Below are 18022 nucleotides of genomic sequence, written 5' to 3'. Positions count from 1 at the left end.
CAGAGTGGGAGAAAAAAGATCCAATAAAAATTTCGTTTATTCCCCTTTGGGATCAAAGAATGGAGACTAGGAGGGTTGACTAGGTAAGCACCCACAGCTATCTTGCTATGCCCGTGTCTGTTGTGATGTTTTAGATTTCAATGAACGTAATCTTTGTTTAATTGGTAAAGTATCAAGTCAGGGATTTCGTTACCACAAATGAATCATATGATAAACTTAGATTTGGTTTTGAAGTTTGGCTGTCCCTGTAGAATAAATTAAGAAACGATCCATCTGTACTATCCGTTGGATGTGTACTGGTTTATACTTTCGTCTGGGAGAACATGATTTATTTATTAATTGTAATAGGCTTTGAGCTAGCTTTCAGTAACTATGAGTATACTCTTTTATCGGTGCATTGTGTCTATTGATTTTATGTTAGTTGGTTTTTTTTTGTGTGCGTGGTTCGTACCGATCTATTGAGTGCAACCAATTCCAACTAATTTTTACAGTTTGTTCTTATTCTATGTTTAACATTACTGTATCGGTTTATGGGAGGGTTAACGGTCTCGGTTTAGGAGAGGGTTAACTGTCTCTGTTTAGGCGAGGGTTACATTTGTAACAGTACTCGATTACAAACATGTTTAACTTCGCCACAATTTGAATGTGTTTGTTCCAAATCAGTAGCCTGTAATTCAGTGGTTACAGTTGGTTTATACCTGTCGTATTTGATTTTTCGTTAATTGTTTAGTTATAAGTCGCCGTTACTTTTCTCGTTTGAATTGTTTTACATTTTGTCTGTCGTTGCCTTTAAATCTTAGGCACATAAGGTATAATATTAACTAATAGTAGCGAATTTATTTTCTTTTGTGAAATAAACGATTTTTTAAATGTATAACAGCGAAATATGATTTTGGTAATTATAATTTGAATTGTGTAATAATTTCATACACAATTTGCAGTGCAGTTTTTTTTTACTTTGATTTCCTTAAAGTTAATAAATAAGTGTATGGTTCTAAAATGGAATGTTTCCATGTCTTCATATGAAATCCTACCATACTGTGAAACGCCATCTGTGTTTGCATATGAAGAAATATCAAATCGTCTTCCTCGAAAGCTGTACTATATTTCCTTTTTTATAACTATTTATATATTTTTGAATATGAATCCCTTTCTTTTTCCCTTTCATAAGTTTCTATATTCTGATTTAGGATCTTTTTAAAGTCATGGTCCCACGAAACTTCTGATATACGACAGCAACCACCAACTTTAGAGGTGCATTGCATTAATATGTGATAAGAGGATAAACACCTGACTAAACCAAGACTCAATATCGAGTTTTTACATAATTCACTGACTTACTGTCTATAAGAAAGAAGTGTAACCTCATTAGAAACAATTAGTAACAACCGACTCGTAATATGTTCCTCCTATAAGGCAAGGTGTAAATGTGTGTTTCCAAATTGATATGTTTCTCCTATAAGGCAAGGTGTTAATGTGTGTTTCCAAATTAATATTTTCCTCCTATAAGATAAGTTATTATTGTGTGTTTAAAAGTTATTGCCATGGTTTATGAAGTTTTTCAATATTTAATGCACATTTCATTCAGTATAAAATATATATATGTATATATATATATCATTAAAAACATCTTTAGGTCAAAAATAGGTAGGTAACCATAGATAAATATGAATAAGAAGATGCGGGGTATGGCTGAAGGAGACAACAATCCAACGACAAAAATAACCAAAAGACAACAACCCAACGACACAAATAACCAACAGACAACAACCCAAACGACACAAATAACCAACAGACAACACCCCAACGACACAAATAACCAACAGACAACAACCCAACGACACAAATAACCATCAGACAACAACCCAACGACACAAATAACCAACAGACAACAACCCAACGACACAAATAACCAACAACAGACAACATCCCAACGACACAAATAACCCAACAGACAATTAACAAACGACACAAATGACCAACAGACAACAACCCAACGACACAAATAACCAACAGACAACACCCCAACGACACAAATAACCAACAGACAACAACCCAACGACACAAATAACCAACAGACAACACCCCAACGACACAAATAACCAACAGACAACAAACAAACGACACAAATAACCAACAGACAACAACCCAACGACACAAATAACCAAAAAACATACAGTCTTCAACAATAGATAGGTCTTTGCAATATGTCATGCAGAGTCTTCTGAAGTTGTGACATGATTTAACAGAGACTATAAAAAGGTCGAGGAATATACCTCATTCCTGAAAACTCTGAAAACCTATAATATCGATATTCCAACCGAAAAAAAATCTCCGCTAGAAGAAACCAATACTATTATTGTATTATATATGTCATGTCATTTATATAAAGCGGCACTTGTATTTATTTTGTTTTGACGTTTTCCTATCCGTTTCATATTAAGCATCATAATAGAGCATGCTCATCAAAACTTTGAAAAAAACTTACACAGCTGCGTATCAACACGCGTATGGGTTTTCCTCATTGTTGAAGGCCGTACAGTGACCTATGATTGCTTACTTCTAAGTCATTTTGTCTCAGGTTGAAACTTGTCACATTTGCCATCACTCCACGTCTTAATATTTTTTATATATAGAGTGTATTTTACAAACACATAGCGGTAGGTCTGTTGTGTTACTTTTGCTGAGTGAACAGCGTGCATATGTAGTGTATATTGTTTGTTAGAAAATATGCCTCGGAGAGCATTCTTTCAAGAATGCTACATTTCAGTTAAAATGATATTGTATACAGCTACAATCGTGCTGCCAGAACATTTTTTTAAAGGAATGATCAAAACTGTTTGTGATTGGAGTAAAAATATATGTTATAGTAGTGAAGATCACATGCATCCTCCCTCCTTTCTTTTTTTTTTTTATCTTTTTTGTGGTTTTTGCAAGCAGCAGTTCCATATCCAGTTTATATTTCACTGAAAACGACCTATATTAAATGAGGAACTCGTGCTTAGAAGACTTAAATGTCCAAATAGGCATCTAATTGCTCGAGACGATAATATTTGGTTTAAAATTAAGATATCAAATCATATATAAATATGGTTATTTCTGTGGCTAATTTAAGATTTACACCTATAGTTTGAGTGTTTGTACTTTAGGGAAATATTACGTTCGTTCTTTGGTATGCCTTACAGTCAAAGTAACTTCAAACACAAAATTATAGTTTTATAAATGTATTTTACGTTTGTAGAAATATACAACAATAATTTAAATAAGTATTAACAAGGACAAACATCCATCAACAAACATTCTCTCATTCACGCAATTGGATAAATACTTTGAGAAACACGAGTTTCTTTGCTGGCCTTAAATCTTTCTCAGCACCAATGGTGCTCTCATTATGAACCCATTCCTAATTAACAGTTAACAGCTAGTAACAGGAATGTCTTTTATATTCAGCAAACACTGCCGATGTCGGTTTATTTAACAAAACTTATATCAAATGTTTGTACACTTCCGGTCTGCCGAATCGGATGTATTACAACGATATAAGGTCCAGTTTACCCGCAAAAGTTTAAATGTATAAATAACAAATGATATTTGCTGAACACACGATCACAGTTCAATCCCTATCGCTACGGATTTTGGATTTCTGAAATTAAGTGCTGTAGCCTCTAGTCCAACAGAGCATTAAGGAATGTCCTAACTTTGGCAGTAAAAATGGAAGTAAATGCGAAATAACATTTGAATATCACAACAGTAACACTTGGGAAATACATTGCACTGGTTATGTATATAAAAATAGTTTACTCCGGTGAGTTTTCTTAACTTCCAGTGAGTGGATTTCACGTGGGCATCACATATACTGGAATAAAAATCTACTTTTCGCATGAAAGGAATGTGAAAATATTATGGTCGTCCTTTATTCTTCCTCCGTCGTGACTTCCGGTTCTTTCCTATGCCACATTCACATCCCGTTGTTACGTCAACCTGTTCTTTGATCCAAACTTCCTCGTACACTGTGCTATTTCCCAATGCCGGTATAGGATTACACCTAGAAGGATCTCTTCGTAATATTTTTACACCATACAGTACTGGCTTACAGTCATACAAATTATAGAAACACTTTTTTTGACTTTGGCATGATCCTGATAAAAGGAATGGTGGATAAGTGTCTTTCCTTTTAACCCACTGTTGTTGCAAATGACAAGCCCACGGCAATTTTTTCACCTTTCTGCCTTTTTTAGACTTTCGAATAAACTTTTTTAAATCACTAAATAATTTCTTTTGAGGTTTTTCACCTGAATTTTTACGTGATGATCTAATTCTATCTATTTCATTGTCTTCATTTAAATAGTTACTTTTTGTTTGTCGCTTCCGACGCATATAATTTATTGAATTTTGATCCGGCTTTGAGCCTTCATCATCTTGTGCGTCTAGTCCATTTTCAGAATGTTCTAAATCAGAAAAGTCCCCAAAATCATCGTCGTCTGTGTTTGAATATGGCATATCATTTAAATAGTCTGAATTGTCATCGTCTATTTCATTGTCTAATGCATTTGAAATCGATCTTTCTGTGAATGAATTATGATCTATGCTTTTCTTATCCATTGCCATTCTTTTCGAGTCGAACGAACTTCCCATTAGATATTGTAAATGTTCAAAGTCCACTTCTCTACAATTGTGAAATAATATTCCTTGTTGACCACCAGCATCAATATTCGTATAGCCTCGATTTGGGGCGGCCAGCGATGAGCTTGTTAGCATCACGGAAAACAATACGAAATAAGCAAGCTCTTTGGTTCCCTTGATCTGAAAAAAAAGAACATTCATAAGAGATTGTTGAATTATATGCTGACAGCCTATTCATGAAACAACTATATTTATTTTCATCAAATTTACTACAAGTTCATGGTTAATGCTAAAGAATATAAATGAAAGATTTATTTTGTCTAATAGGCCCTCGCAAAAGATTGTATTCAACAAACAAACAAGCAAAAACGGATTTTCTTACAACGACAATGATAACTGTTTATGTTTTCTATACAATCATTACATTTATATTTTGTTATTAGGAGTATTTTATATGCATACAACAACATATAAACTGGTGCAGTGGTCAAACGTTTCAAAGACCTATTAAAATCTAAAAATAATTTCATTTTTGAACTTTTCGACGCAAAAAGCTTAAGTCCGTGAATCAGTTATTAAATGAATCAATGTTGACTCAGTGACTGGGATATAGTATCAGCGTTTGTCTCTTTAAGTACCACCACTTCAACAACTTAACATTGGTGGTGGGTGTTTTGAATTGCGGTTTTCAATTACTTTAAAAACTGAAAAGCGCAAGTTATGACACTTTACATAATGGTCTGTCGCATAATCTATCTTATTAGACGTTAATGTGCAGAAATTGTAATTAAATGACTACATACCAGACCAGAGGTTGAGGGCGAGAAAACAAATAATAAAATCGCATATTTGGTCTAAACATGGAAGTATATATTTAACTTTTTTCATTTGATCTTGTGATATTAATCAAGAGTTGAAAGCATATAACGATGATAATCTCTAGGGTAAATTAAGATTCAACAAAACAGTTTTCCGTCATTGTTTTTTTCCTTGACTTTTACCCAATGGGAACAGTTATGCACGACGTATACAAAGTCTGGTGTATATCACTGTTCTATTAGGAAAACTTTGATAGAATCATTCAGTTAATGTAGACTATACATAATAATTCCAATTTACTCTTCAAACATTTGTCAAGATTTGATTGTGTTTGACACTTATATTATAACTGTATTGATCAAAAGTATGAGTAAGACATCGGGATGAATCATAACTTGTACAAGGACACGTCTTTTGGTCAGCGTCAGGTTTCCTCCAAAATTCTCAACGCTAGCAAATACGGTGGTAATCAATAGACAAATACGTTATATATATTCTCGTATTGAGTTGTTTTAATCTCAAGCTTGAGAAAACAAAGGCATAGACAATCACATAAACTTTCTTATGAAGTATAGGAAAACGAATTTATACATATGTTTCACAAGAAACAAGATTTTAAATGTTCTTAGGTTTAGGTTACATTACTCTAAAATGATTTGAAAAAAAAGAAAATTGTTTAAAAATTGTTGTAATGTATATAATAATAATCACTTGTTTTTCCTTTGTAATAGTCGTTGGTGATTAAATGCTTTATTTATTTTTTCAACGTACTGTTATGAAAGTAAGATTTACTTAATAAACTAATAGTAAAACTACATTTTATGTACTAGAAGTACTTGAGGATCATTTTAAATTGTTTTATGCAACATTTGCACTACTAATAACTACTACTTATAAAGATGTAGAAATTGCTAAATTTAAGATAATCATGTAAACCTTCAACAAAGTATATAGAGGATATCGATAAATAACTCGTCTTGAATTTGCATGAAATATTCACCCCCGGACGTTAAGCAAGCAATAATCGATCAATCGATAAATAATAAAGAGAATCATTTCAGTCGATGCCAGTCCAATTTGGTCGTTGCCGTTCTATCAGCATCTCTCAAGATGGAGAACAGAAATAAAAGTGCTGCATCATGGGATTTGTCTCGTTTTCATTTATTCAATATTTTTTTTTCAATAGTTTTATGCACAATTAAAGATTGACACGAGGAAATAGTAGTGTAAGTATTTAACTTATGTCGGATTTTTTTCATTCTTTTTTTCTCTATCTCTGTTTATGACGACTCTGTTGTATTTTGTAGGTAAAAATATGTAAAACATTAAAATGCACAATGTTTGGAACTGCAATTTCTCACTATGAAATGAGATTTCTATGCAAATTACGCCGGTGACAGGACGTTCTAGTTTAACTTTTTAATTTCTTCTATAGCCATTAAATATCGATACAATGACATCGAACTTTTTGACATGCAAGAATTTAGTTTTGTTGTTGAATGAACGGATCAACGTACTTCACTAGAATTTTCAACTCTTATTTTTTTTTTTTTTTTTTTTCAAAAAATGTTCATTCAATTTTAAAACCTTTTAGTCTTTTGCTCAACTGGAAAAGTTTGTCTAGATTTTTATCACGATTTCAATAAATATTTCATACAAAACGTATATTTATTACCATTTGATGCTATTTGCAATTATTGAATTATTTCATTCATGTTTTCTATTTGCTCTTCAGCTTGCTATAGGTTAAAAGCTTCTAGACAATGACTGGGAAGAATTACATATTTAATGATACAAAAACGGCACGTGGGATTTCGTAATCGTTTTGATTACCAATTTCTGGACTCCATGCTACCAATCAAAAATCAGATAGAGTCAGCTCTGATTTGATTTTCTCAGACTCATCAACGTTTGCTTTTCTGACAACTTGTTTATTACACTGCACAGTAGAAAATGAATTGGACAAAATTAGATTTATTTTAGTTTGTTTTTGGTTGTAGATATGTTTACATAAAATGCGTCGGTGGACATTCCTATTGCATTTCATTTGTCTGCAAAATCAATGAATTCATATCTAAGATAGAAACTTATTAAGTGGTTTATTATAACTTAATACTATCCAAGGTCAACTATTTCAATCTACTGCTTAAGACTATTGCTTTCAGTTTAAAAGGGTAATTTACAAGAAAATTTAACACGTATATTTTACTAGTTTAAATAGATTAATTTGAAAGCGCTATCTTTCGTGTGGTAAAAGAAGGCAAGGTAACCTAACACAACAGCAAAATAAGTAAATTTGGCTAAAAGGAAAAGTCACCATTGACTTGAAATCGAGTAAAGTAACCCGAAGCCAAAATAATGCTATTTCATTGAATATAACTATAAATACTCGAGCAATCTAAAGCATCAGGGAAATGCCAAAATATTAAAGGCCCGGCATCTATATAAAGAAGGTACGTAGTTTTGGAGAGTTGCGTAATTATGTACAATATAAGTGGGACTGGATGGGGTTTACAGGAATCAAGAGTAATGGTCAAAAAAATGAAAAATAGACCAAAATAGTAAAATATACAAAATAATGGGGTGTTAAAATAAAAAGAACAGAGAATAATGGGCTGAGATAATGGGTGAAAATATTAAAGAAATAATAGAAAACGAGCCTAGAAAAAATAAAGAATACAGAAATGAAGGACCCCCATTAAGACCCTCATAAAAGTAACCCCAGATAAGCACATTTTCATGCAGATTTTAATATAATATCGACATTCTTAAAATTCTGATTTCTGAAGAAAAAAAAATGGATAATACTTTATTTGACATGTTTAACCATTGTAAACTAACATCCGATATTTTTAATTATCTTTTATTCAGGTTTGACGAAGGTAACAGGCAGCGAGTTACATAACAGGCTACTAATAGAGGCCTTGTGTCTAAGTTGACATGAACACATTGTACATCCATTCTGTGATAAATGTTTGTGGTTTCAGCCTAACTGTCTCTTTGCAATTAACTTTTAAAGAAATGAATTTGTGAACTTTTATAAACTTTAATCTTATTGTAGGTTTTTGCTATTTTCTGTGCATTTAAAGTATTAGTACATGTATTTGACAGATTGATAACAGGCGCGCGTGCCTGGAGCAAATGTCCGACGACAATGTTCAGGAATTCAAGTCAACACGAATGCAACATTGTTTGAAAGTGTAATTTTAGTCCCGCTTTAAAATTTCTCTAGTCGTTTAAGATAATTTGAGAGGTGCGTGTTTATATATTTTCAGATTTTTTTCTGCGCTAATTGATACACTTTGTTGTCCTTGTAACAATTTTGTTTAAATGTACGACATCTTAAAAATACCATTCTTTTCATGAATTTTCAGTTCAGAATGAAATTACGAAACTTGTCAGCCATTTATTTTTTTTGAAAGTAGAACGTTTAAATATAATCCTCTCCAAAGAAACGATTTTTTAGAGTGTAGTTCGTTTTAAGGATATGGGAACCGCCTTGATGATTCTGTAAGATATTGGTTTCATTTAGTATCCGAGAGTAACACGAATCCAGTAAGCCACTGGCTTCTAACACTGACGCGATTTAAACGACTCCAATGTATAGTTTTTGTGATTTGTATTTAAACTCCACATGGAAAGTTGGTCTTATGAGTTAAAAGAAAATGGGTTGATACGTTAGTTGGCAGCAACCAAACAAAATAAAACACAAATTCTGCCATCGACACAAATTCCATAAAGGACAAAAGCACTATATATATAGGACATACACAAAGGCGATCATCGGTACCCCACATTATCAGTTTTGATGTTAGTCTCCTTTTGCTTATTGGTCCCACACTGTTCCTTTCTTTCTTAGGCTTTCAAACTATACCTGATGAAGGTTCATCCTGGATGGGGTTTTATATGTTGTTGATAAAAGAATGCATAGCCTACGAAAAATTCGTATACGTTCAAAATCATCATTTTGTCGATTTAGAACATCGCAATTATCAAATGTCTACCATTGTATTTTTTAAGAGCAAAGTTATCGTATAGGTGTACATTTGAGAAAAAAGCGTTTGCTTATTCTTGAAAGAATGATACTAAAATTAGGTTTCAAAACTTTCCCTAGAACAACATTTTTTCAGGCAATTCGAAGATTTTTTTCAGCAACTTTTTAAAATTCGTACTTTTCATGCAAGTTTGAAAGTTAATAAACGATTAGATATACTGTTTATGCATTATTGATAAGATATATATACATATACCAACCTTTAGTAATGTTGACGAAGAACACATTTCACGAACATTTGTACGGTAACTTTTCGTCTTTTCGCCTTGCAGAAATATCAGTGAAACCATATCAGTCTCCTCTTAACCGAGGAAACTTTGTCAGGAACATTATTGTCTTATGCTTTAAAAAAAACTTCTCAGTTGGGTTTATAGATCTCTCAACGTCTTCACCCTTTGGTTGTTCTCTTTGTATACAACTATAAGTTCTAAGGCTGTTTACAACTACTGCTACCGTCCACTCAATTGAAGCGTTCCATTCACTCTCATATTAAATAATATTATATTCCATTCATCGTATTCAAAGAGATATCCAGATAAGTTCACTATATATGAATTAGCAGTCTGATGGGAAATACCATTTCAACTTTCGGCTAGAGCTGACTTTTATAACACATCCGAATGGGTCATAAGGGCAGCAGAGACTCCCACGCAACACTTCTCTCAGACACAATAATTCTTGATGCTGAAAGATATCAATAAATGAAAAATAAATTTGACGAATATTTATAGCATTTTCCAATATAAATTCGTGATAGATAATTCATCGATAAAGGGAAAAGTATAATGCATAAATTTATATGGACAGAAATTTAGTGGTCAAAACACACCTTCAACAAATGAAAGCACGCCCTTGGAGGTGGTTCATTTTTGACTTTTTCTTCAAAACCTCACTTTTACATTAATTCATGACTTTTTCATCCCCCGCAAATCATTTACACTCAAATTGACAAAAGGTAAAATCCTGTTACATTAACGACAGAAAGTTGGGTTTCCAATAATTGATAATATCGTTCTTCGAGAGGTCTGTCTTTAGTTGGAGTTAATATCAAAGTGATAGGATTACCGATAAATAAGCCGGTTTATAGTTATAGTATATGATATGGATAAGTGACTACTTAAATTTTCAGGAAAACACTTGATTGAGTTATAAGTATAATTTAAGAGGTTAGTCATAAATTTTACTTCACCGAATTCAAATCAAACGAATGTACATCATTATAAAAAGTGTTTTCTTTGTTGTTTATTTCTACATTAAGACTCACTTAAATTTTTAACTTTTACACGTTTGTCCTTGATAACTTTTCATTTTAAATCCAAATGTATTTTATCAGTTTTAATACCCATTCTCTATTTTCCAAAACATTAATATAACGTACCTTTTAGAATTATAGTATTATTTAACTTACAAGGTAACTACAAGGTCTTGAGATGTTTCAAAATATAATCCACGTGTTTGTTATTTCCTTACAATGACAGGTCTGAATACATTCGAATAATTAGTCCCATCAAAAGAGGTGACTAAAAATCATAAAAATAGCATAACTTGTCAATATTAAATTACTAAGTACTTCAGATTAAAATTGATTAACGGTCTCTAATTAGAACTACAAAATAATAACGATGGTGTCACAATTTATCACCACGCTAAAATAGGCGTAAATAAAATTCAATATTGACGAAGCAGTGAACAATTTAACTCATGACGCCTTAAAAGACATTTTTTCCCATAATGTTTGGTTATACATTCTAAACCCGTCACAGTTACGGTGCATTTTTCGTATTTCTGGATGTGACGGACAAACATTAGACCTTAAATGAACTAATGAGGTTTTAGATCGGAATTTTAGTTTTTGATCAAGTACCATAGAGTAAAAAATAGAATAAATAGAGTTGTTTGTTATTTTGGTTACGTATTCTAAGCCACGATGTTTACAAAGGCGGGGAAATCTATATCGAATATGTACAAATAGTTAGGAAATACTACACTGCTCTTCAAGTCGCGTCTCAATTTCAAAAGTGTAATAGAAAAATCAATTACTCTTCATGTATCTCTTATTCTTTGATATACGTAATAAAAAAAATCATAATGATTGAAGATAGAAGATTTTATCTTGCAATTTAGAATTATTTAAACTATTTGTGATGACGAATTAAAAAAAAACAGAAGTCATCTGTATAACGGATATAAACATAGCTTAATACTAGACACGTTCTGAAATATAACTGCACACATTTAAGACTCATCTTGTTTTCTAATCGAATATTGGTAGGTTAAAAAGTATGTTGTCAAAATATTGGATCAGATAACCTTGTTATGTACAGTCAAAACATCTAGTTATAGTAAATTCACGAGCTGTTGATAAAATGTAATGAACATTTGATCTCATCATTTGAAGTATATTACTTTTTCACTTATCATTCTTTAATCAAAAAGCCCAGGCTCGAGATTTTTTGTACCTAGTAAAAGAACGATAGCAAAAATACACACACTTATATTCGATAAAAGTATTAAATATATATATATTCCATTTACACATACAAATAATAAATGTTTTCATGAATTTCGTGACAGTGAATAAATTAAAATCGTTAAAAATTGTACCAAAGTTTCTGAAAGAAACTTGGAAAATGAAATCGAATATAACTTGACGTATGTTAAGACTCTTGAATAAAGTTCTACTATAGACTAAGAACATTGTCAAAAGGTAAAACATTAGTTCACCAAGAAATTGTGCCAGCATGGAAAAACTGTCTTAAAAATCATAAATATGTTTGTTAAATCGGTTGAATATTGATAGTATAAACATACTGCCAAATAAATACTTGTATTTGCATGGTATATGATATATTCACTTTTATAATGAATCATATCATAATTTTCTCTAGCAAAACTAATAAACGGATATCTTTCATTATAATAATATTTTAACTGAAACAATTTAAGTAATGATGGTGTAAAAAAGAACGTCATGTCCTAACTTACCTTAGAGAAAACCTTTAAAGTAAAAAATCTACTTTCTGTTTTACTCGCATTGCTTTAAAATTTTCATTTCTTTGGTACTCTGTTGTATATGATAATTTATGTTTTTAATAAGGTTTTAATATTGTTGTTTGGTGTTTTATTCTCACGGTGTTTTAGTTCACTTTTTTTTTTGTTTTCTTTTTAATCCATATGCAGACATTTTAATTGACAGAGAAAACAAAATATCTGTCTGAGTATTGGATTATCATAAAAAAACTAAATAAAAAAAATTAATAAAAGACAAGATTATAATATACGGATTATCGAATTAAAAATTGATGATATAATATACTTTAATTTAAACTGTATATGACACGCGAGTAGTACGAGTTCACTCCCTTTCCCTGCACGAGAACAAGATGAAACCAGTAGCTGCCAAAATCAATTAGACAATGTCATTTAACGGAGATTGATGATCATCATTATATCATATGTTATACAACAGTGTGTACTTCTGCTGTGATTTATATGGGTTATCAAAAATCAGGATATATATGTAGACTTTTTCTTATATATCAATTCATCTTCATTTTAAATACCAGAACATTTTAACTGTTTCGCATAGTTCACTTTTTTGTCCAAAATAAAGAGTTACTAAAAGATTATTTTAGTTATATGCTAATAATCATTATTTAAAAACCCTGTACAATCATGTATTTACTTTCAAAGAGATGTTTAAATACAGAAAAATATGAAAGAAGTATATGAAATATATGCATTATGTAAAATAATGAATCTTTTTACTTAATAATATTCATATGGCTATAATTTAGATAAAGTGTTTTTTTCCATTTGTTTCAAAGGTATGCATTTTTACACACATGCACTTCCACTGCATTTCACTGCACTGTGAAGGCGGATATATACAAATAACAAAGAAAACTACATGTGACAAAATTGCTAAATATTTACCTTATTATGAAACCAACGAACTGAATTCTTTTAAGTGTGCATTCCAAAATACTTTTGTCATAAATCAATAGCCGAATTTCCCGTTTGTATTAAAATGTACGTTTATCCAAAACTGAATGTACTTGAGATGTGTCTTAAATCCAAGTAATACTAAACTCCTATAGATATTTTCAACACATTTTCATCTTTCACTTATAAATAACTGTATTATAGCAACTTAATAACTAAATTTCTCCACCAAATAAAGTGATATTATTTCCAACTCGCATAAACAAGTAAATTTTTATTCCTTTGTCTGTGTAGGTATATAATATATATATATATATATTCAACTAATATTAACTTTCAAAAACACATTACAAAGACATGCATAAATCGCTATCACTATATTCCCTTATATTTACATGTCATCCTCGGTGACAAATTATATATATAACTGAACGTCTTCTTGTAATCCGTGTCACAAGTATTTCACGCAAGTATGAGCGGCAATAATTTTATACTTTAGACTCCTCGCATAATCAAACCCTTTAATAGCCTGCTTGTGTGAATGACAAGGTTTTTTAAAACAGCTGATTTTGCTTTATCAGAAATTTTTAAAATACCTTGTTGCATCTTATTTGTGTGTGACTTCATAAGGATATTTACACATGGAATATAACACCAGTTTGAGAAAAAAGAGAATCTATTCAAAGACATGTATTTGTTTTGATTTGATACTATGTAAAGTCATAATGAACTACGTGTGGTAAAAATCACTTCACAACAAAGTCAAATAGAGTGTTATACAAGGACGTATAAGAAAGGTGAAATATTTTGCCCCCGTCCTCTCGTTTTATACGATATATATTTTTTTTTCTTTTTAATGAAATATTACAAGAGGACCACTTTTATACGAATGCATAATGTAAATACAATATATCGAATTTTGTGTTTATACATTCCATTTATTCGCCCCTTTTATATACAGTGGGTACATAATTTTGTTTAGAGCGAAATCCGTTACCTACGGATCCGTTCAAAATTACACTGGTATGTGGAAGCGCATATATTCGAAATTCACAAGCTAGTCAGATTTTACCACTGTTAAAAAAATTGCATATGACATCTTGCTCATCTTGAGTAATATCAATCAACCACATAAACTAGAAAAACACTACATTTAAAATAACACATATAATTTGAGTAACCATATACTCCCTCGTTTTACACATGATGCATTGTAACCGTTACTCCATTTTTAGGGTAAATGTTTTCATATCATCTGTTTAGCATACTTTTATTTGGTAAACGTATTAGCCGAGGTAATAACTACCGTTTTCCAAAATTTTATCATTTTACTCAAATACTCCAGACCAATGAAACCGGCCAAATTATATGACTCACAGAGTTCGTATGCAAACGAGGGAAAGACAAGGTGCCCCATGCGGACTGACCATGTGAATCCTTTCGGAATACATAATATCAGTGTTTGTGTGAGTTCGAACTAACACATATGTGTTGCCTTCAAAATGCCATAGTTTGATGTTGCTTCTGATTTTTACTCCGGCTTCGTATATTTGACTGTATGTCTGAATATGATTGGGGACAATAATTATAATGCACAAGTTAAAAGAATGCATCACTTATTGTACGTTTAAGAATACGTACAACAACCCACCAAGGGATCCGTAGCGAACGTTGTATAGTTTTTATAACTCCAATATTTTTTCAGAGAGTACCATTTTGTTATATTTGGTTGCTTGTTCTCGTTTTAAATATGCATGAAATAGTTTCCACTTGACGTAAAAAATAATCACTAAATCATTGAACTTTTTGGACTGTCTCGTTTTAGTGCTGCTGTCTGGATTTCTCCTTCCATTTATAATGATTCGGTAACCTTAGACCTTGTTAAGTACAAAAAGTTCGGTTTTTTTAAACCGACCAGCAAGTATGTACTTTGTGTTAACTAACAAAGGGTATAATCTTACACTTCTTTAAGATATATACCTTTTAGTATTTCCGTGCTTTTGTACGAATCCGTGATGTCATAATTTGCCTTTCATAGCACCGAAAGTTTCACTTGCATCTTTGACAGTACAGAATTTAGACCTTAGTTTTAAATCATTTGAAAAATATGCACATACAATACAGATATTTACCCTACATGTAATTTCAAACATATTATGCACATAAAAATGTAGGTCTTAAAATTTCAAAGTAATTTTCCTTGACAGTGATAAATGTAGTACAGTCAAAGGTACCTATAGTACAGTGGAAGAGGCATGTCTTAAGGTCTTTAATATATCTATAATTTGATACCAGTAGCTTTCAAGATAAATTTCTCCTTATAATTTCAAACACCAAATCAAAAGCTAAATATGTTTTTAATTTCACGACCTTTCACACATGCTCTTACAACCTGTCATATCAAATATATGCAAAGAAAATAACACCCCTACTTCAACGTGTGCAGTTTTTTTCTCAGGTAAAATATACAATCTCATAACCATATAAGCCATTTCAATAAAAATTCATGTTAAAAACTAAGCAGTAAAAATATGCCTAAACAGTGTATAAATAAATCGGTTTTAAATTTCCTATTTATTGGTTAAATGTTTACAAATATTTGAGGAAGATATGACGATAGAGAGTGAAGATCTATCTCTTTATGACTTTATTATTTAAACAAGGAATGCAAAACATATTAATTCTTTTCATACCAATTTCAAATAGATATACAAAAAAAGCTTTAAAAATCAAACAGGTATAAAAGTAAGGAGATTTCTTTTCGTGGTTCTTGCTTCAAAGCTATTTAAACATTGAAATTCCACGACCAGTTATTTTCATTCCTGAATACGTGTTTAGTTTTCTAAATGAGCAAGCTGTGGTTTACCTTTATTTGAGTACAAGGTGTTTTACTTACCTGCATCAGTGAGCAGGACCAATTCAAGTACTTAGTTTGGTATTTAATGTATGTCTAATGAATAATACATGGTTTGAACAATCAAAGTATACAATTAAAGATGTCCAACAACAGCAATGCATTTTAATTACGAGCTATTCAAAATTCCTTGTCAATGAATATTTGCATAGTATGCCCTTAATGTTAAGCACAATTGAGCGTATTACATTTCTTTAAACTGCAGGTTCTTTAAAAATCTGTTTTAGTCAACTGATTTTCAAGTTTAATCCTTGAAAAACAACCTTAAGATAAAAATAAGGAGATGTGGTATGATTTCCAATGAGACAACTATCCAAAGTTCAAACGAAGTGGATGTAAGCAATTATAGGCAACCGTACGGCCTTCAACAATGAGAAAACCCCATACCGGATAGTCGGCTATAAAAGGCACTGACATGCAAAAAATGAAAAAGAACCAATATTTCAGAATTATAAAGTTTAAGCTCAACGGATGCTATCTTATGTTCGTCGCAGTTTTTGTCGTTCACTTTAATATTCAGTATTTAATTTTAAAGTGATGTTTTATGGAGTATGGTATGCATTCTCGTGTTTAGTTATAATGTAATGTTTTAAGAGTATAGTATGCCTTAGTAAATGATAACACTTAGTATTAAGAGAAATATGAAAATATCAAAGGAGGTGTAAAACTTAGTAAATTCGAAAAAGGACAGACAATGCAATGAACAAAACAATTGAACAGGAACCAATTCAATACTTCATCAAACATTACATCTTAATTAAGCATGAGAAGGCACATAATACCCAATTAAACATTGCATTTCAAACTAAACACAAGATACACATACAATACCCAATAAACACTATCAAAACTGATCCCTAAAAGGCACAATACTCCAATAAACATTACATTAAAACTTAACACGAGAGGGCATACACTTCTCAAAAGAACATTACATTAAAACTAAAAACGAGAAGGCATACAATACTCCTGAAACATTACAACTACACTAAACAAGAGGCGGCATAGACTACACCATAAAACAATACATTACAATTAAACACGAAAAGACATACACTACTCCATAAAACAATAAATTACAATTAAACACGAGACGGCATAGACTATTCCATAAAACGATACATTACAATTAAACACGAGAAGGCATACACTACTCCATAAACAAAACATTAAATATAAACGAGACGGCATAGGCTACTCCATAAAACAATACATTACAATTAAACACGAGACTGTATGAACTATTCCATAAAACAATACATTACAATTAAACACGAGACGACATAGACTACTCCATAAAACGACAAATTTCAATTAAACACGAGAAGGCATACACTACTCCATAAAACAAAACATTTAATATACACGAGAAGGTATACACTTCTCGCGAAAACAATACATTAAAATTAAACACGAGAAGGCATACACTTTTCCATTAAAAATCACATTGAAATTAAACACAAGAGGAGTACACTACTCCATAAAACATCACAGTAAAATTAAAGACGAGTTGGATACAATGGTCCATAAAAAAAACGAGTTGGATACAATGGTCCATAAAACATGACATTCAAACTAAACACTAGATGGCATACAGTGCTCTTAATACGATTTCCCATACTTGCGACAAGTATAGCTTTTCTTGCTGTTACAACAGTCTTAGAAAG

The 18022-nt window shown here is 31.4% G+C and overlaps 1 protein-coding gene across 3 annotated transcripts in view; it reads right to left on the bottom strand.

Annotated features, from left to right (window-relative positions):
* Window positions 1-2898: 2898 nt before the first annotated feature.
* LOC127722430 (uncharacterized) overlaps window positions 2899-18022 on the bottom strand; it is a 39391-nt gene continuing 24267 nt past the window's right edge. For 2 of the 3 annotated variants that reach the window (XM_052229303.1, XM_052229308.1), the window contains exons 2-3: window positions 9697-10180; window positions 2899-4803 (exon numbers count right to left, since the gene is read on the bottom strand). In XM_052229303.1, coding sequence (XP_052085263.1) covers window positions 3901-4803; window positions 9697-9786 — 993 coding nt within the window. In that variant the 5' untranslated portion in view covers window positions 9787-10180 and the 3' untranslated portion in view covers window positions 2899-3900. Of the gene's footprint in view, window positions 4804-9696; window positions 10181-13432; window positions 13939-18022 lie in introns of those variants that run through there. The other variant, XM_052229298.1, reaches the window with a different exon arrangement.

This window comes from Mytilus californianus, unplaced genomic scaffold, assembly GCF_021869535.1.
Source record: "Mytilus californianus isolate M0D057914Y unplaced genomic scaffold, xbMytCali1.0.p SCAF_1, whole genome shotgun sequence".
NCBI classification, from domain to species: Eukaryota; Metazoa; Mollusca; class Bivalvia; order Mytilida; family Mytilidae; genus Mytilus; species Mytilus californianus.
This window is presented reverse-complemented; position numbering and strand designations above follow the sequence as displayed.